General features: G+C 37.9%; 1 protein-coding gene across 14 annotated transcripts in view; it reads right to left on the bottom strand.

Annotated features, from left to right (window-relative positions):
* SYNRG (synergin gamma) overlaps window positions 1–21,006 on the bottom strand; it is a 72,941-nt gene that overhangs the window by 15,669 nt on the left and 36,266 nt on the right. For 13 of the 14 annotated variants that reach the window (XR_002786835.2, XR_010318383.1, XM_023553492.2 and 10 more), the window contains 4 exons: window positions 16,573–16,691; window positions 16,299–16,361; window positions 9,781–10,728; window positions 471–1,064 (listed from right to left, as the gene is read on the bottom strand). Coding sequence is in view for 12 of the 14 variants with exons in the window: in XM_023553492.2 (XP_023409260.2) it covers window positions 471–1,064; window positions 9,781–10,728; window positions 16,299–16,361; window positions 16,573–16,691 (1,724 nt within the window). In the remaining 2 variants the exon portion in view is untranslated. The remainder of the gene's footprint in view (window positions 1–470; window positions 1,065–9,780; window positions 10,729–16,298; window positions 16,362–16,572; window positions 16,692–21,006) is intronic. The other variant, XM_010594253.3, reaches the window with a different exon arrangement.

Genomic DNA, 21,006 nt, shown 5'->3' on the forward strand with positions numbered 1-21,006 from the left:
CTCCACACACCTCACCAATAAGCCAATGAACAACAGACTATGTTCTGTTTGTTTTTAACCCACAAAGAAGTTTTCTGAGGAATAGTGATTTGACTTCAGTTCAGTCTCAGGGAAATTTTTTTTTTTCCCCAGGCTAAACTACAGTCATGGAAAACAACAGTTGTTGCCATGGGTTGGGGTGGGTGAAGGGTATGACTACAAAGGAGAGGATAAGGGAGTTGTTTGGGGTGATGGAATTGTTCTGCATCCTGATTGTGATGGTGGTTATACAAAACTACATGTGTGCTAAAATTCACAGAATTGTACGTAAGGGAAATCTGTTTATAGTTATCGCTAACAGGCCGTTCTCTCAAAGGTCAAGAAATCTATTTCCTGCTAAACCAGGGACCAAACTTTTATTCCTGAGAAAGAACATCTAACATCTCAGTGGAAGAAACCAGGATAGCAAAGTCTACATTGAAGCTACTTACCTTGAACAGAAAGGTCAAAGGTCGCCAGCTCACTTTTGATCATTTCTTCACTGGATTTCATTTTGCTTTGTGAATTGGCCAGTAAAAAGTCAAACTTGCTAATTTTGGGCTTTTCACTTTGAAACTCTCCAAAGTCATCCGAACATTCTTTTGGGGTTTCATGAGAAGTGCCACTAGAAGCTGGGCTTGGACATGTAACCTCTTGGCTCCGTTCTGCTGAAGGCAGGTCCTGACTTGTGAAATCTTTGTAGCTTCCGCTTTCATAGTCCTTTTGCTCACTGGCCTGGGGTATTCCATCTTTAAAACTGGCAAACGCCGGAGATGTAGTTTCTGGAAGACCATCTTCACTCGCAAAGGTTGTTACTTTGGAGAGAGATGTCATGGTGATGCTTTCAGAACTGCCAAATGAGGTCTCTTTCTTTTGAAGAATTGAGGCAGCTGAGGAGGATCCACTTCCTGCTGAGAGGACAAATGGAGAGAGTTTTCTGCCCTGAGAGGCCTCATCCCTGTCTGACCAGTCATAGCTTGTAAGAGTGCTCACTGCAAAATTGCTACCGTAGGTTCCAAAAGCAGCATATTTTAAGTCCTCTATATCTGAAAGGGAAATAAGACCCCACAATTAGAGACAAGCTCACAATTTAGGCAAACTGTCCTAAGTTCTGCAGAAGCAAAATGTCTAGCACATCTGATTAGTTTTGTGCATATTAGAGTTAACTACATTCAGAGGGTATAGCTGGGCTGTAAAATCTGATCTTAAAAAAAAATAAATAACACATTAGCCTTCAGCTGGCATCTGTATGTAGTAATGAAGAACCATTTTCTTCGGATATAAAAATTACTACAAAAAAACAGGCAGTTCATCTACCAATGTTTGATACAAGATTAGCCATTTAATAACTTGTCTATTTACTTATATTTTAAAATGTACTTACATATTCCCTGCCTAAAACATGGCTCCTTCCATCCTGTTAGAAAATGTTCCTTTAAAACATGTTCAATTCATATGAAAAGATACGCACGTGACAATTAAAAATTTACGATTTCTCAAAATTAAGGTAAAAATAATGTTTCCTAACTTTCAACCAATTATTAGAAATTTCTGTTTCAGGCAAAGCCAAATATGAGGTTTTAATCAAGCAATTACTTACCTAGTTGTTATTTTGGTCAATTTAGACGTCATATTGCTGTGGTGGAGTGTGAGGAAAGAAAAACCAATCTAGTCTATGTCAGCCCCTAAAAAATACAGTCAAGGGGCTGGGTCCGGTTGGGCTCTGTTTCTCATTCAACTATGAGTTCCATCCCCGATTTGGAAAAAAAAAAAAAAAACAAACACCCTGGGGCAAAAGACTCATTTTACAAAACATTCGTAATACACATTTGAGAAATTTTAAGAGGCATAAAAATGAAGAAAGAGTGTAGGTTTTTTATTTAGACAGACCTGGTTCAACTCCCAGCTCTGCTATCTACTACTTGTATGACACTAGGCAAGTTGTTTAACATTTCGGAACCTCGGTTTGCTTATCTATAAAATGCGGAGAAGACCATGTGTACTTGGAAGCACTGTATTTGGATGATTAAGTGCGTGTAAAGGGCTCAGCTCAGTGCCTGGTGAGCAATGCATAGTAGCTATTCTATTATTTGTTCAGCATAGTTGCCTCCGGCCTCAATTAGGCATTTAGTTGCAGCTTGGGGCCTAAAATGGAAGTATTTCAAAGTAAAAATTAAAAGTAGACTCACTATTTCAGTGGTGTTTACTGTGGAAGAAGTTTCTTGCTCAGTTTCAAAAGGCAAAGCAGCTGTGGCTGCGTCAGGCTGCTGTGGAGAAGCTACATGTCCACTCGGTCAGTCTGGCGTCTGCCACGATTTAGATTTTTACCCAGGTTTAATTTCATTTTAGTCATTGTACACAAGACAAGAAGACCAATCACCAGATCTCCCTCTGGCAGCCACACACACGATTTACAAGGAAAAGTCTCGAAAGCTGTGTGGGCCAGATTTTCCTAACGAAGTCAGTGAGGTGACACCAGCACTGGGTCTTTTTTTACCTTTCTCTCACAGCCATACTGCATAGTTCATTAGAGTTAAAGGACTCTTAACATTTCCAGACCTCTTCTAATATGTATCTCTCTTTAAAATCCCTTAGGAAAAGGGTACTAAATTAATAATAACAATAGAGAGCCCTAGATATACAAAAAAGCCAACCACTGAAAAGTAAATATCACAGGATGATATATTTTTAAATTCTGCAGTGCAAGTGGTACCCTTCAAATGTGGCTAATTAAAAAGGAAGGGGGAAAGAGATTCAGGTGAAAAATTTATAGGTTAGAGGGAATGAAACAAGCCTCTGGCTGTAGTGGTTTTCTTTCCCCCTTTTTAAAGGCATTAGAAGGTACCCTGACTCAAAAGAGGTGAAATTCAATCAGAAGGCAGAGGCAGCTAAGCACGAGCCTGGTCTTCAAGGGGTAGGTTCAGAAGAACATTTCATAATCCAGGTATTTTCATTATTAGACCCTGCCAGAAAGCTCTTTTGGAGAAGTTATATTAGGAACTATTCCCAGAATCTCATCTATTAAGAGGGTAGTAATTTTCCTAGAAACCAAGGATAAATGTAATGAAACCTTAGCTCTAGTTTAAAAACTGTAACCAAGTTGCTATGGTAATAAAAGACCCTTTTGTGTAATTATGCAACAAGATTTTTTTTTTTTTTTAAACAGAAGTGACTGTAATATACTCAGGTAAAAGGCAATATATAAGTCAATAAGGGGTTACCTTAGCTGAAGAGCTTTCAGTCATTTCTATAATGTACAGATCTTCACTAAATCTTATTTTTTATTAAAAAATGGTACATATAACATTTTGCCTTTTGGAACAACTCATAAAAATGACCAAATGAAAGACTTAAGTACAGTGGAAATACTTTATATATACATATATATACATATTTAAATAATGAAGAATAAATATACATGATTTACTAAAAGCAAACCTCAAGGTTGAATTTTATATATTATTTTGCTTATTTATTAGCTACTACAGTGTGGCATAGTGGTTAAAAGCTTGGCTGCTCAACGAAAGGTCAGCAGTTAAAATTCACCAGCTGCTGCTTAGAAATCCTATGGGACAGTTCTACTCTGTCCTATAGGGCTGCTAGGAGTCGGAATTGACTTAAAAAAATAACTGAGTGAAGTATAATTAATTTGAACACATAAGCAAGTATTAAAAAATTGACATTATATACGGAATGTAAGACATAACTCGGTAGCCCTAAACAATATAAAAACAGAGTAGTATTTCCAGGCATGGTAAATTTTGTAAACCATTTTCTAAGAAAAATACGGCAAATCGGGTCACTAGGCTAGGTCAAACCAAGAAAATTCCTCATTTCCTGTGTTAACAGTTCTACAGCTGCTAAGCAGTCAAATTATATATATTATCGTATAATGGTCTTAAAAATATTAAAGCTTCTGTAAGACCTACAACATAAAAGTGATGGAAGCCCTGTTTTGAAAAATATGGAATAACCCATATTTTCTTTTGTAATCACTGAATTTGCTACAGAAGGGTTTTCAATTTGATAGCTGAATTCTGAAAATTGCAAGAGAAAAAGAAAACAGAATGGATGCAATAAAATGAACAGAGACCCACTACTTTATTTCCATTTCTATCGGAGAACTCTTGGACTGTGCTAGGTTGAACTGCACTTGCACATGGATAATATGCCAAACTGTGTGCTTCAATACATGTGTTTATGTTTGCAACCAGGAATGTCCTATGACAAAGGGCAAAAGAATGAACTATACAATTTGCTTTCCATCATGGATCTCAAATGAGACATGGATTTCTTGTTCATGCTGGCAAGTCACCCTATCAGCCTCTTCCATAAGCTCTATTCAAATCCCTTTTGAATAGGTGTTGTAGGCGAAAACAAGGTATTTCTTGGGACAAAGAAGGTAACGACATTTTCCCGTGGATGTTTCTAAAGCTGTAAGCGTATGGCCATGTGATTAAGAGTTACTGGCTTTTAAGGAAGGGGTTTAGAGAGAGAAGAAAGGTGGTAACACGTGCAAATTCCACTATTCTCAAGTATTTTATATCACAATAAAAATGTGCACTGGACTAAGGAAGAAATATCTTTTAATTTCCAATACTGATTTAATCTAAACTTCATTTACCAAAGCAAACCATGAAATATTTATACGTTTCAGCTCCTCTCCATCCCTCATCCTGTTCTTCTTTCTGAGAATGGTCATATTCATATTCTCTATGAATTATAAAACCTGGTCTGACTGTATCCTGTAAGTCTCAAACACGCTGATAGGTGCTGTTGAAGAAAACAGGAATGAAAGTAATCATAGTGTAAGTCTGACAGGCTATAAAATGTGGCTATATGTCTGCCTTCCAGTGTTTTCCCGTCTACATGAAAACTTCTCAGTCTTCATTTGTATAAATGAATGGTTTAAATCTATGGTTTAAAATATATCCATGCTACTGTAAGCACCTTCAGGTTTCTGTGTCAGTGCTTTAAGTTCAAAAAAGAAAAGTGCCAACACTGTGGAATTTTTAAGTCAGAGGAAATGAATGACAAGGGATGGTGTCAGGATACACAGTGCGACTGCCCATGGTCACCATTATAAAGCTTCTCAAATGAGCACAAAAGATGGTTAATGCAATTAGGGCCTCTTGGCCAAAAAGGGGAGCCAGCAGCACCCAGGAGACCTGAGCATATGACTTTCTCATGCTCTCAAAGCTACTGGCCAATATTTTCCAACACAATTTGTCAAAAGTACTCAACTGATGGAAAAAGAGATCTAGAAGCAGCTCTTTAAAAATAACTTGATTCTTTGAGTTGTTTTAGGAGTTCATGTTCATTTGCTACTTTTAAAAATCAGCAGGGATTTTAATGCAACCAATAAGAGTTAATTGTGGAATCTAAATACATTTACGTAATTTCTCATGCACTGATGTATGAAATCAAGCGCTAACCATATCTTAATTGGCACTGGGGTAAACAAAACATAGCATTTTTTGTTTGTTTATTTAAACCTGTAGCACAGAGTTCTTCAAGTCTTTACTCTAAAAAAAAAAAAAAAATTATATTATTACGTTATTAAAATGATCTCCCTAAAAAGTAGTATTATTACTGGGGAAACATTCATTGCTTAGTCTGTGAATGTATGTTTTACACACGGTCATTTTTTGCAGTCTGCTTAGATAAATGCAAAAAGGAGTTAAAATAAGGCAGTCCCAGATAGACTACCCCTGCATTAAAGAATTCCATTTGTGAAGGAATTCTTCAGCCAATGGAACCAAGAGATGGGTCTTATACACAGTACCGGAACATCCTAAGTAAAAGGCAGATGGTGTTATCATTAGATGGAGGCTACACTAAGATCTCTTTCTTCCAAATCTGTTAGCTGCACACATCATCATTAGAGTAAAAAACCCGTTGCCATCCAGTCGATTCTAACTCATAGCGACCCTACAGGACAGAGTAGAACTGCCCCATAGGGTTTCCAAGGAGCGGCCCAACTTTTAAGGACTGTGCCACCAGGGGATAATGCGTTTTTATAAGATTTTTGAAACCAAGTATTATTCAATTTTCTAAAGCCTCATACTCTGGAAAACACAGTATTTTAAATGGCAGGCCCAACTTTTCTTAGAGTTCATCTAAATCCCAACATGCAATTTTTTTCTTTCTTAAAAAGTACTATTTCAGACACTCTAGCTGATCTCTCAGGAATCATTCAGTGGTTTAATTTTCTTCCTCAAATTTTAAAAAAGAACAAAGAACCAAAGCCTTAAATCATAAGAATAAAAATTTTAAACCATGGAAATAACACTTTTTCCACAGCTTTTCTTGGTGTAAAGTTTCTGACCTGAAAAACAAAACCCTTCCAAAGTTTCCTCCTATCTATTACACTCTAAGATGAACAACAAGTTGTTTTCCAAGTTTGGCCTATTTTTGTTGCTAACTTTCGTTGATCCTTCTAGAAAGTGTTTTCTCAAAAATCGAAAATGTTTTTAACCTTACTTTGTCTGACACATGCCTAGCTAAGGTCATCTGAAGAACTTGCTTTATGGACTATCAGTAAAAGAGACTTGAAGTGGCTTCATAATACACTCTAAAACTCTGAAAGATAACATATGCTCCACAATCAGAGAATGGAGTGCTCGATTTCAAAGTCAAATTCAGTCCTGAAGACTTCTAGGCATTAAGTGAATGCTCTGCAGTACAGAAATTATCAACTTAAATTCAGTTTATATTTACTGTGATTATAAGTCCATCTCAATACCATTTGATGATTTATTTTAAATTCAGTTTATCAACATGCAGTTATTAACAGATATCTGTTCTTCTCTTTCCCCTATATTCAACTCTTAGATCTTCCTTCTCATCTTCCCCTTCTCTTCACAGTGTAACTCCTAGTAGAGAGAAAGGCTCTGTGAGGTTTACTGAGCAATGAAATCTACTCAGTTTCTTCAGAAACTGGGATAAATTTTATCTTTCCCTATTAACATAGTATGAGGTTGCCTTATTTTTTCAAACATTTAAAGTTATATTTCGATTCCAATGTCATGTTAAAAACTTACACCAGTGGAATTATAAGAGAGAAAAAAAGTTAAAATGTACTAATACTTTCTAAGGAAAAAGGTGTTTGAGGAAACAAAACAAATGGGAAAAACCCTCAAGTCCGAGGAGAAACTACTGTTTCAAACTTGGTCTGAACCAGGTATTTCTTTGGTCTAATCCTGAAAAAGTACAAATTACACACATCCCCACACTTTCAAAATATGCCAAAGAATTATTTATTAACACAAGACTTACAGATCACAAAAGAGAGCGGTACAGAAGAGCTGGAAAGGAAGTCATCAGAACAAGCATGCAGATCAGTGTTTGCCAAGGAGTATACTAAAGCAAGTTCGAAAAGGCACATTCGCACAGAAAAATGTCCAAAGTGAAAAAGAGACATCAGAAAGCAGCCAAAATAAATAAATAAGGCGTTGGTTAAAATACAAAGATTTTCAATGTCCAAGAAGAGATACTTCACAGGTAGGTAGGTAGCTACAGAAGTCTTGCTAACCCTTTGAAAATGTCACAAATGAGCGGTAAGCTCTCGCTGCCAACAAAACCAGATGATCTTATGACTGCACACGAAGATGCTTCAGTGCCAGAGAGATTAAACCCGGGGGGGAGAAACAGCAGCTGAGCTGAAATTATATGCAGCAAGGGCTCAAAGGGTTAAATGTAATAATACGTGGAGATTCAGGCAACGTTATTAGTATTATCTACCTTCCATACAAAGAATTATAGCAAGAGTTAAAAGAGACAGTATCCCCTTCAGAGTTAAGTTAGGGTTTCTAAGCAAGGTTATGGTTCATAGCCATCTACAACGTTTTAGTCTCTCTTCATACCCACTTCTTATTCCTCCAATAATGAGTACCTTTAACCCTCAAACTAAGAGAGCAGGAGATACTGTGGTGAACATGAGGATAAAATAAACCCAAATCACATTGAGGACGTCCCTGCCATTTACCTTCTACAATACATGTATGCAGCAATTTTGCTCAACAACAATATAGCTTATTGGTCAGTATTTCAACCCCTTTAACAACCGCTCTAAAGGGATACTGCTCCTTTCCGACACAAGGTTTACAGATCAAGGGAGGAAACAAGCTGCATTTAAGAATATCCTCAAACTGAAGGGACTTGGCTTGAACGTTACAGGTTCAAAGCTCGGAATGTTCCAAACATACATAAAAGAACATGAGCACAGAAGATTATTTTAACAGGTTAATCAGAACAGGCGCCATCAAAAAAACCAACCTTCCCTCCCCAAATAAAATTAAAAATAAAATACACCCTGAACCTGGATTAGATTTCTCTCCTAAGGACATCTAACTTGGCACTGTGAAAGAATACAGATGCACTTTCAGAAAAATAGCCTCTAATTAATAACTTCAGGGTCCAAAAAGGCTAGTATACTTGTTATGAAATTTGTAAATAAAATTCCAATACTGTTGTTAGAAACTGGAGCACTGCAACCAGCTGCGGTGGCTCAAGCAGCTCAGACCAAAACCAAAGAAAACCACTCTATCAAACCACCACCAACAACAACAGAAAAACATCTGAGACGAGTACAAACAAGGAAAGTAGACAGTCAAGGGCACAAAGGGCTCTGCCCACAGCCCACTGCACCTGGAACACACCTTAGCAAACAGCAACAGGAAATACGAGTTGTCTCCGCTAACTTGCTCCTGATTCAGCACCCCGTTTAAGAACACCTTTCAACAGCCGAAGGATTGACTTACCAATCTGATAGACCCAGACACTTTAATACTTTATAATTTCTGCCCAAGTCTGTAAACTTGCAAGTGTCCTAAGTGTTCTTCTCATCCCCCCCCCAAAAAACCTTCATAAGCATAATACAGTCCCTAGAATAATACAGTAATGCTGAGATAGCTCTCATTATTAAAGGCCACAAAATAGGGTTTATCATTCTATATACATTTCAAAAAACAAAACAAAACAAAAAACTAGGTCACTTGGGAATCTAGTTTTTATGACAGGAAGTTGGACTAGAGAATAAACTGCTACATGTAAACCCACACAGATTTAAAGAGGGCTCCCTCGTAAGATGTTGTTGGTCAGTTTTCAAATATTTTATCAGGAAGTTAGTAGTCACCTATTCTAGTACCTAGAGATTTGTTACAACTTAACACTTGCAGTAATAGAGTTAACACTAAAAACAGTACCTGGATTCCACTGACAATAACAACACATGCCCTCCTTCTTGCCAGACCCTGACACACAGGACATCCACGCACAAGCCCTTTCCTTCTTCTCTTGAAGGGTCACGGCAAACTGCAGTACAACTGGTTAGAATGTTTTACTTTCTTGGCAGAACAAGAGTCAGTTTTGTAAACCAAATGGAATACTATACCGCCTGCTGCCAAACAAATCCAAAGGAAAAGAAAGGAGAGGGAACCATTGACCTTACTCACAGAAATGGAGAAACACTGCTGGCACTGCAGAAGTCTTTATAAAATTTCTGGCAATGTAGGTTCGCTTACCAGTAGGTTTTTATGTGCCTGTTAGATTTCAAAAATAAGAATATCTAGCTCTCCATTCTAAGTTGCCACCAAATCAAATTTAATACTGCTTTAAGGGGACTGGCAACGAAGAGGTTAATTATATTAGAAATTCATAAAGATAAAGGGCCAGTGCTTCACTCTTTAGTCAGCTGACACTCACTGAACCATCTCTGAAATCTACACCACCGTCACCAGAGCAATCTCACCAATTCCTCACCTGCAGCAGGAGGATGCTGGCCACTAACTGTTGGCAAATCCAAAGAGCTATCAGACATGACATGCTTAAGATCGCCTCCCACATCAGCCAATTTCATGTCAAACTGAACAGAGAGGGCATCTTCAGAGTCCTCCTTGCCAACACTGCTGCCACCGATAGAAGGGAGATCCAAGGACTTCACCGAAGCAGAATCTTCTTTGGTGTGTCTGAAGGCCACTGCTTTTTCTCCCAGGGATTTGTCCGAGCTCATGGAAGAAAACTTGTTGGAGTGGAAGTCAGCAAAATCGTCATCACTTTTTCCCGAAGGAGTGCTCTCTTTGAGTTCTTCAACACCTAGTCCAGATCCTTCCAGAGAAAGCTGTCTGAAGACATCATACTTGGTAGGCGCAGCAGCTGGGCTCTGTCCACTCTTCACTGTGCCGCCTGAGGTGCTGGTGAGAGGAACAGGACTAATTTCCTCTTTCAGGGCATCATATTTGTCATCTGCCTTTTGCTCAGATGAAATTGAACTATTACTGAAAGCCATAAAATCCGCAAAGTCATCCTGCTCCCCAACAGATGCTGGACTAGAATATCCCCCAAAAAGGCTGAATTCTCCAAAATCATCGGCCAAACTAGAAGTTTTAGTTGATGCCAATGCTGTCGTAGCTGCAGCAGAATCTGCTGGCTGTGGTCGTGTGGAAATAGATTTCGATCCACTAAATGCAGCTGAAAAAGACACTGGTTTCTCGCTGCCGCAGTTAACTGAGGAAAACATATCTAGATCTGCTAAATTCAGAGGATTTTTCACTTGTATTTGTTGTTTCTGTTGTACAGCTCCCGAGGGGAAGGATGCTGGAAAAGTTTTGTCTTTTGTTGGCGGTTCTAGTGGTGATATGCTATCGGCTGTTTTAAAATCGGTGAAACCGTCATCAGTTCCTGGACATCTGAATTCTGCAAAGCTTTCTCCTGAAAGAAAAAACAACCAAATAAAAAAGAATGTTGAACTGAAAACCACATAGTACACATGATGTTAAATTACAAGCATAATTTTATAGACTTTTCTCCACTGGCTTGACATTATTTAATCACAGTTTAAAACCCATCAAATACCCCTTTGGAAAGAAACCACATGCTTGTTTACACATTGAAGTTTAGTGATAATGAAGTAAATAAAAATCAAACTGAGAACACCTAACAGTACTATTTTCATTTGCTTATATTTTTAGAAGGCCAAAAGCATACTCGGAACATTTTCTCCCTATGGCTAGCCAGCCAAGCACACAATAAGAGCATACAACGGAATAAGAAATAGGTGCTGAAGAGAGAATAGTGGCCCTCTACAGCCTGTTACTCAATCATCAATAAGAAAATACAAAATTAGAGGTACTCGTGAAGTATTATGAGAAATCCTGCATTGTTAAATTGAGGATGTACAACACTTGGTTCAACCAGGCACTTTAAGGCTATCATCAGATACTTGCTAAAGTATATGAAAGCATTAATTTGAAGGGAACTGTAATGCCAACGTGGCTAAGAGTATATTAAAGTAGCTTTTCCCCATACCCTCCAACTAACAAGCTGAATCTCACAGAAAGATCTGTGAGCGTTCGGGGTCTTCTTGAAACCAGCCATTTCACTATACCAATGAGCACTTATTCTTATTTTTAAAATTCAAAGAGATTTGAATAAATACCACCTCTACTATTTAAAATTTCAAAGGGCATCATTAAGACTTTAGTTTATATTGTGCTAGTCTGAGAACAGAATTACTGACTGAATTATTTTTTGTTAGAGAGAATAGGTACTAATGTACTTCTCATAAATACCTAAATAGGCTCAGTTAACAAGTTCATAAAAATCTGGGCCCAAGATTCTTTTTTGTGTGTGTGTGTTTTAAGTGGAAGTTTACAATTCAAGTCAGTCTCTCATATAAAAACTTACACACACCTTGCTATGTAACCCTAGCTGCTCTCCCCCTAATGTGACCGCACACTCCTCTTCTCCACCCTGTATTCCCTGTGTCTATTCAACCAGCTCCTGTCCCCCTCTGCCTTCTCATCTCACCTCCATACAGGAGCTGCCCACATAGTCTCATGTGTTACTTGAGCCAAGAAGCTCACTCCTCACCAGTATCATTTTCTGTCTTATAGTCCAGTCCAATTCCTGTCTGAAGAGTTGGCTTCGGGAACAGTTCCAGTCTTGGACTAACAGAGAGTCCGGGGGCCATGGCCTCAATCAGACCATTAAGTCTGGGCTTTTTTTATGAGAATTTGAGGTCTGCATCCCACTGTTCTCCTGCTCCATCAGGGATTTTCTGTTGTGTTCACTGTCAGGGCAGTGATCGGTGGTAGCCGGGCACCATCTAGTTCTTCTGGTCTCAGGCTGATGGAGTCTCTGGTTTATGTGGCCCTTTCTTGTCTCTTTGGGCCCAAGATTCTTAATAGGGTTTCTACTCTTTGTTTCATGGTAATGTTATCACTCATAGGTTTGAGTTAGGATAGAGATGATCTCAGTTTTCTACTGGTGTCTCCAGGTCTTCTATAAAATCCATTAGGCTATTCCAGGTAATAAGAACCAGACATATACCAAACACAGCTATACCAACATCACTTATTATTAAAAATATGACTGCCATCTCTGGAAATTTATAAATTTTAATTTTCTCTCCCATTAAAAAAAAAACTCCTATTCCTTCCCTAAAAATGAGATACAGAAGTTTATGAACCATAAAAATATGTTTAAAACCAAGATCTAATTCTTAAAATTGGCATATAAAATAATGCAGACTTTAAATATGTTGTGCTTGAAATAGGAGCCATTGTGGTGCAGTGGTTAAAGTGCTTGGCTGCTAACCAAAAGGTTGGTGGTTTGAACCTGCCAAAGGCTCAACAGGACAAAGATGTGGCAGTCTGCTTCTGTAAAGATTTACAACCTTAGAAACGCTATGAGTCAGTTCTGTTCTGTCCTATATGTCACTATGAGTCAGAATCGACTTAATGGCAGTTTGGTTTTGGTTTGGTGTTTGAAACATGATTTATACTTCGATGTATCAAATGGAAAACAATGGAAGCTGAGTTTTTGTCCTAATCTGAGGTACTAGCCAATTCACCAGTATAATTTATCACTACAGAGAAATGCATTTACGATTATCACAGGAAATTTTAGAATGGGGGAACAGCATTCCATCTTCCTGTAATTTATGTTTTTAAGACACACCACTAATAAATGTAAAGTCAATTTCATATATTAACAGGAGAAGCAGATGTAAAACTTAAAAAAAAAAATCACCCTAGAATTTTAGGCACATGTATCACTGATTATTTCTGTATCATTTCTATAAATGAGAGAATAATAAGCAGTCAACTTTATCATGGCCTAAATTTCTGATGAGCTGCTTTGAAATATCTGTGAAATTGATGAGTTTTGGTTTGTTAGTTTTAAAACAAATCACTACAGCAAACTAAACTTACTGAAAAATTGTAAACTTTTCCATCAGAAATGTAAGCTGGGTGAAAGGGTCAAATAAAAAAAGAGGGTTTACAAGTTCAAACACAAAAGCAAATTTTTTGGCAGATAAATTAGTTGCAGTCATTAGAAGCTGGCATATCAGTAGGTACATTAAACAAATTCTTTCATGGACAGTTTTTTATTAACTTCGGAGTCTTCATAAGCTTCCTTCTCTAATTATCACTTTTTAGACCCTAAGAACATCTCAAAAGAAATCATATTTTGCTAAAACTTCAATAAGAAGTATCATTATTTTATGTAGAACATTTTCTTCATCTACTTTGGGTTATGGCTTAAACTGAGGGAGTAGAAAAAGAAAACATTATTAAATTCCATCATTTAATAATCTAAGAAAACCACAGTTTTTAACAAAATACTATAAGATTCTCCATAAATTTTAAGACAAAGTCTTTACACACTTTGATGATGGTGGGCCAATGTGTTTTTAATGAGAGTATAAAAACAATACCACTCCATGAAGAGTTATAAAATATATTTCCCTCAAATGGAGCCCTGGTGTCACAGTGGTTAACAGCTCAGCTGCTAGGCAAAAGGTCGGCACTCTGAATCCACCAGTCACTTCTTGGAAACTCTGCAGGGCAGTTCTACTCTGTCCTGTTGGGTTGCTATGAATTGGAACTGACTCAAAGACAAAAGGTTTGTTTTATTTTAATTTTTTTTAAATGAACCAAAGTTGGCACCTCTGGGTTGGAAGGCCTTAGAATTAAAGTTAAGATAGAATAAAAGCAAGCAAACAAATGACGATAATACTCTGGGATTATGTTAATAAAGGGATGACTAAAGTACTGCTAGGAGCCCTGGTGGCACAGTGGTTAAAGTGCTCGGCTGCTAACTGAAAGGTCTGCAGTTCTAACCCACCAGCCGCTCCATGGGAGAAAGATTTGGCAGTCCGCTTCCATAAAGATTTACAGCCTTGGAAACCTGACAGGGCAGTTCTACTCTGTCCTATAGGGGTACTATATGTCAGAACTGACTTGAGAGCAATGGGTTTAGTTTTTTGGTTTGGAAAGTACTGCTGCCTGGTGGTGTAATGGTTAAGTGCTCTGCTGCTAACTGGAAGGTTGGCAGTTTGAAGCCCCAGTTGCTCTGTGGAAGAGAAAGATGTAGCAGTCTGCTTCCATAAAGATAACAGCCCTGGAAGCCCTATTGGGCATCTGTACTCTGTCCTACAGGGTCGCTATGAGTTGGAATTGATTGGGCGGCAACAAGTTTAAAGTACTGCCTGGAGCCCTGGTGGCACAACGATTAAGAGCTTAGCTGCTAACCAAAAGACTGGTGGTTCAAGCCCACCCAGTAATTCTGTGGGAGAAAGACTTGGTGATCTGCTCCCATAGAGACTACAGCCTAGAAAACCCCATGGGGCAGCTTTACTCTGTCACATGGGGTCTCTATGAGTCAAAATCAACTCTGCGGCACTTAAAAACAATAACGAAGTACCCAAAGTAGTCCCTGGGTGGTATAAATGGTTAACGTACTTAGCTTTTAACCAAAAGCCTGGAGGTTCAAGTCCATCCAGAGGCAGTTGAGAAGACTTGATAATCTACTTCCAAAAAATCAGTCACTAAAAACCCTATGGGGCACAGTTGTACTCTGACACACATGAGAATCAAGGTCACCATGAGTTGGAATTGATTAAGTGACAACTGGTGAAAGTACTGCTTATGTTTTGGTGGCACCATTGTCTTTCACAGGAATAAAACACATGTCATATGATCACTAATACCATATTCCACAAAGAACCTTGACATTAAGTCACGCTCTTTACTTCAAACTTGTCTTGGCCAAAGAGTCGATGAAAGCATTGCTAGGAGTTAAATGAAAACTTAGCAAGCTAAAAGTTCCTCTAGGGCTTATCTTTGTACTCCTAGAACCTGATACAGGCTCTGTAGAAGAAACAGATAGTACATCCTAAAGGCTTGGATGAAACACAAGAAAATATTTCCAGAACCTAAGAGCTGCAGAGGAATTGAGTATTCTTAGAAGAGGCGGGTTTCCCTTTTTGGTGGTGTTTAAGTAGTACAGTTTCCATCATATCTACCTTACTTTCGTATAATCTCCCCCACTCCCTCAACCCAGGCAGAAAGGTGGAAATAAATGACTTTTGAAGGATGCTCCAAGTTTGAGGATTCAGTACATAAAGACAGAATGTGGTACTGTTCCCTGAAGAAAATCCTTATTAAAGCATACACACTTTACAGCATGCACAGCAGAATTTTGGAGGGCGTAATTTGACTTATGGATTATCTAAACCCCAAACACTATGTTCATTGCTGGATATAACCATAAACATAATTGTATATGCATGGCTCTCAAATGATCATTTTCTATTCCCTTTTAGTCAACTTAAGCCCTTTTATCAGAGTTATAAACCACATATGCACATACACACCTCCCTCTTCGTTTTTCTCATTAAGTTATAGCTTATCTTGAAAATCTTTAAGAGTAAAAGACTGGTTGCTGCCTACTGCACAGTTCATAGATTGCTGCACTGTCAACAGTTCAAGTCTTGTTGACTATCTCTGAATTCACCTACGATAACCAAAAGCAGCCATAGCCTTCTATCTGACATAGGAATTGAACATGGCTTGAAGGCTTCCAGTGAAAGAGCACACTATCTTCAGAGGAAGTTGCATCCATTTGTGGTCTGCCCTAAATTTTAGAAAATAATTTCCATATTTTGCCTCCTTATAATTTCCACAGCAACATACACACAAAAAGTCTTATCACTCTTCCATAAAATAATCCCCTACCCAGCACAGTAAATATCACAATATTTATTAAACATAGTAGGTACCCATTAAGGTTTATTGAATTAAAATATTTTCAGTTTGAATATCAATCATAATAGTCACCACTACACTGTTTTTTTTTACCCATTTGGTTTTTTCTCCTATAAACACACACAATAAAATTATGGAATGTTCAGGAGTGTCACGGAAAGAACCACTAAAAGTCCCTTTTATTAAAAAATGGAAATAATCTATCCATTGAAGGAATCAAAAACTTACCTAAAGATTTACTCTCTGCTGTCTGTTCAAGTTCTCTGAAAGCACTATATTTATCGCCAGGCTCTATGGTGTAAAAACAGAAGTTCAGTTAAGGTTAGGAACCCTGAGATCACAACTTAGAGAAGTAAGGCAAATTAGGTCAACCAAGCATCCTTGCCATGCAATATAAGCACTTCACACATTTAACATAAAAGGCCACCACTAAAAACAAAGATTTCGACAATTCAATTAAATGTTACATTCACAAGTTTATGAATTTACAAACTGTTTTCACCTCCAAATGGAACAGTATTTTCAGAGGTCTTGTCAGTTGCAATTCCTTTAAACACTGCATATTTATCCATGGAAGCTGATGTTTTAGTTCCAGGAAGTGGTATCAACAAAGAAGGGGCACTAAAAGGGAGAAAGAAAAATTTCTTAAAGCCTAGACCTGGTAGATTAGAACTACTGACCTTCTGGATAGCAGCCGAGCTCTTAACCACTGAGCCACCAGGGCTCCTATCATCAGACAGGAGATTAGCATTAAAATGGCAAATAGGCACCTAGCTAAAACACATGACTTCTTGTTTTAAAACTTGGGAACTACATATATAACATCACAAATAGCTAACTGCCCTTTTCCTGGTGGGGGAGGGGCGGAATGTATATATACAAAAACAACACCTGAGCATAATAATTTGCTAAATTTAAGAGGGGTGAGATCCATGCTGAATGGCTAACCATCTTTTTAAGTCATAATAATAAAGACTGGAATAGCACCGGAAGTAGATTACTATAGAATGATGACCTTCTGCAATTTTAACTTAGAACTGCAAAAGCAAACTGCTCCAAATATGTATACCCCATCTGAGAAAGAAACTATATTTGAAAGTAAATTATGGTAACTTTAATACAAAGTATTCTCTAAAATAGGTTCAGAGTGCAAGGTGGAATAGTTAAGATAAAAATCTATTTATTAAATGTTGTTCAAGCCAAGATGTAAATTGTTCTTCTTTTGATCATATTGCATTGCTTACTGGCAGAAGTTCACACATCTGATAAGCAGCAGTAGAGTTAATACAATTTGCATTTTTATAAGGATCAAATCAGTGACTCCTGAAGCTATCTTTGTAGCAAAATAACAATCACTTCAAAATTAGATAAAGATACTTTTGCCTGTGAACATATTTCTTACTGGATGGAAAAACAGTGTAATGAGTAGTATCTGTGTGGGTAATTCCTGGAAGGCTTAAACACATACTATGAAAGCAGTGCTTTTTTTTTTTTTCTTTCTTCTTTTTCTTATCAGACCCAGGCAGCTCCCTGGAAGAACCACCTTTACATATGTATGACTACATTCCACCACTGGTTTGTGTCGTTCAATACCACATACATGTTATATAAATGGATTTCTATTGAGTTTTTTTGCCTTGGAGCAAAAATCTTTCCACAGTCATTTAAATCTTCTTATCAGAGGCCTACCAGAAAGGTAAAAGCCTAGCTCTAGCACATGCATGCTAATGGCGTCCACAGTGCTTTAGGACTGAGTGCCATCAAACAGTACAGTGGAGCTATAATTTAATTTCACATCATTACCAAACAGCTGCGACATATTTGATCTTGATAAATGCAATAGGTAATCATCTATACATATTAGGTGAATTTTTTAAAGTTCCATAAGTAATTAAACTACAGCTCAGTGTACAGACTGTTACGTATAGGCATAAGGTTAGTTTATATCTTAGAAAAAAAAATCACAAGATTGAATGATCTATTTGTTTTTCACGGCCCTCCAACTTTAGCTATAGTCACGTTAAATCTTTCTAAGTCTGACATTTAATTGAACATTATTAATTTTAAAATTATATTACAGAATTGGGAAAAAAGAGCATCTTCAGGGTAATGAAGTACTGTTGATTGAAGTCAACAAAATTCCATTCAAAAAAAGCTATGACTCAGACTGTAATTTTATACATATTGCCAATGAATAATTCATTCTGGTTTTCTCCGAAGTTACTATTAAAGGAAACACTGTAATCACCATGGAAGTGTTTATACCAGTTATATATCATAGTCATTACCTGTTCCAAACTGTTACTTCTACTCTTTAATAATAAAGGAAGGTGCTCAAGTGAGACAGTTATTGTTTTAAAATTTAAGAACCTACATTCAATCGAAAGGTAAGACTTTAGAGAGAATACAGCCACCAAAAAAAAAGTATTTTGCTCTTTCTCTCCAGTGATCCATTTATGTTTTATAATCACTTCATACAGCTATGGTAGCTCCTTTTACTTAGCTGTCCATCCTGCTAAATGTGCACATTTAAAAAGGAATAATTAGAACTTGGCAAAATAAACTGACCAAAAACCTCTATATCTTAACCCTTCTTGAACTTTTCTATCAAAAATGCCCCATGTTTGTTCCATTCATTATTATAGGCTTCCCAGTGCCGGCACTCAGGGAGTATTTCCTGAATGAATAAATGAATGATATTGTTGCCAAAAGGTCGGCAGTTCAAATCCACCAGGCGCTCCTTGGAAACCGTATGGGGCAGTTCTACTCTGTCCTATAGGGTCGCTATAAGTCGAAATCAACTCTACGGCAACGGGTATTGCTGTCTGCTAGACCCTCTTTGATGCCTTAGGATTTTGGCTCAACTGCTATCTCCCCTTTGACTTTGATATCCAGTCCAACACTGAGTCCAACCAATTTCTCAGAGATACACTTTTCGGTGTCGATGACTCTAAACCCAGAGTACTTCTCGTCATTTCACACAGAGTTACCACACAGTAGCAAGAATCACTTTTATCATGCCACTTCTGATTTCTAAAATGCTTTACAGGTTAAGTCATGAATCATACAGCATCCCACGATTGGAGCCACCCTTAACTAACATCATTTTCTCACAGACTAAAAATGCTCTAAATTTTAGCTTGCTTCTCATACCTTACGTGTCTTTTCAGTGGCTCTGACAAGAAATGCCCATTTTCTGTTTAAAAACACCTTTGAAAGTGATCCCACCTAGGCTCAACCACTCATACCATGATTTAACAAATCTCCTTTAAAAATAAACTCACAATGTGGAATACAGATTATCATAAATTAGGAAAATCATTGTATATACATTTTAGCACCAACGTGAAGGGAGCTGTGTCAGCTAACATAAATATCCAGATAAAACTAAGCTCTTTAGAGCAGGAACTGGGTTTTTTGCTTCTGTATGTCTGTGCCTATCCCAAGGTCTGTCACATCGTTGTTGTTGCTGTTAAGTGACGTTGAGTTGGTTCTGACTCATAGCAACCCCACATACAACAGAACAAAACACTGCCCAGTCCTATACTATCCTCATAATCGTTGCTACGCTTGAGCCCATTGTTGGAGCCACTGTGTGAACACATCTTGCTGAAGGTCTTCCTGTCCTTTGCTAACCCTCTACTTTACCAAACATGATGTCCTTCTTCAGGGACTAGTCCCTCCTGGTATCATGTCCAAAGTATGTGAGATGAAGTCTAACCATTCTTGCTTCTAAGGAGCATTATGGCTGTATTTCCGGCACATAAACCCAAAACCAAACCCGTTCCCATTGAGTGGATACTGACTCATAGCGACCCTGTAGGGCAGGGTAAAACTGCCCCATAGGGTTTCCAAGGAGGGGCTGGTGGATTCGAACTGCCAACCTTTTGGTTAGCAGCCGAGCTCTTAACCACTGTGCCACCAAGTCTCCTCTGGCATATAAAAAAAAAAAAAAAAATAGCAGATATTAAATAAATGTTTCCAGAGTAAATAAATGACAAGGAGTGTGGACTCTCAGTTATCAGCAAAATATTTTCATTCAAGGAAAGCATGGAAGTAGTCAAGTCTGAACTGTAAAAGGAACACCTACGAAGTATGGCTATATATGTGAAAGTAAACTATTATGTGGAGACAACCCCATATAAAATTGTTAGTACCCCATGTATGTCAGGTCTGGCCACCTTCATAAAACTTTTCTGCCCCCAAATTTTAACTTCAACTACTGATTTTTTTCCCCCCAGAAGAATGAATCACTGATTTGATAAATTCAGTTTATGGCCCACATACTATAATATATTCATCCAACAAACCTTTACTAATTCTATATCCTAGGCTAAGCCCTATGTATAAAAATTTGTCAGACTGTCTTTAGGTACTTACAGTCTAGTGAGGGAGACAGTCAAGTAAACCAGTAACTACAATACAATGTAACTAAGGGACAGATATTCATAAGGTACTATGTGGTAACCAAAAGGTTGGAGATTTGAATACATCCAGAAAGAAAAGCCTGGCAACCTACTTCAAGAAAGCAGCCATTGAAAACCCCACGGAGCACAGTTCTACTCTGACACACATGGAGTCATCATGACTTGGAATTGATCGGATGGCAACTGGTTTTACAGCAGTAGAGAAGGAAGGGACCTTACTCACCTTGGGGGTGTAGGTTGATGGAGAAAGGGTTAAGAATGACGATTTTTGAAGTGGAACTAGAATTAACTACAGAGGAAATAGTTAAGTGTATTGCAGACATAAGAAAACAGAACACACAAAGACCAGAAGCTTGAAAGAACATGGGCAGTGTGGAGTCATTTTGGCACGACTGGAACATAAGCTGTGGGGAAAGTGGAAACAGTCAGCAAAGTACACAGGAATGAGATCATGCAAGGCTTTTTCCCATGCCAAGCAGAGCTGACAGAGTTGATATTCCCAAAGGAGA

This window comes from Loxodonta africana, chromosome 18, assembly GCF_030014295.1.
Source record: "Loxodonta africana isolate mLoxAfr1 chromosome 18, mLoxAfr1.hap2, whole genome shotgun sequence".
Taxonomy (NCBI): Eukaryota; Metazoa; Chordata; class Mammalia; order Proboscidea; family Elephantidae; genus Loxodonta; species Loxodonta africana.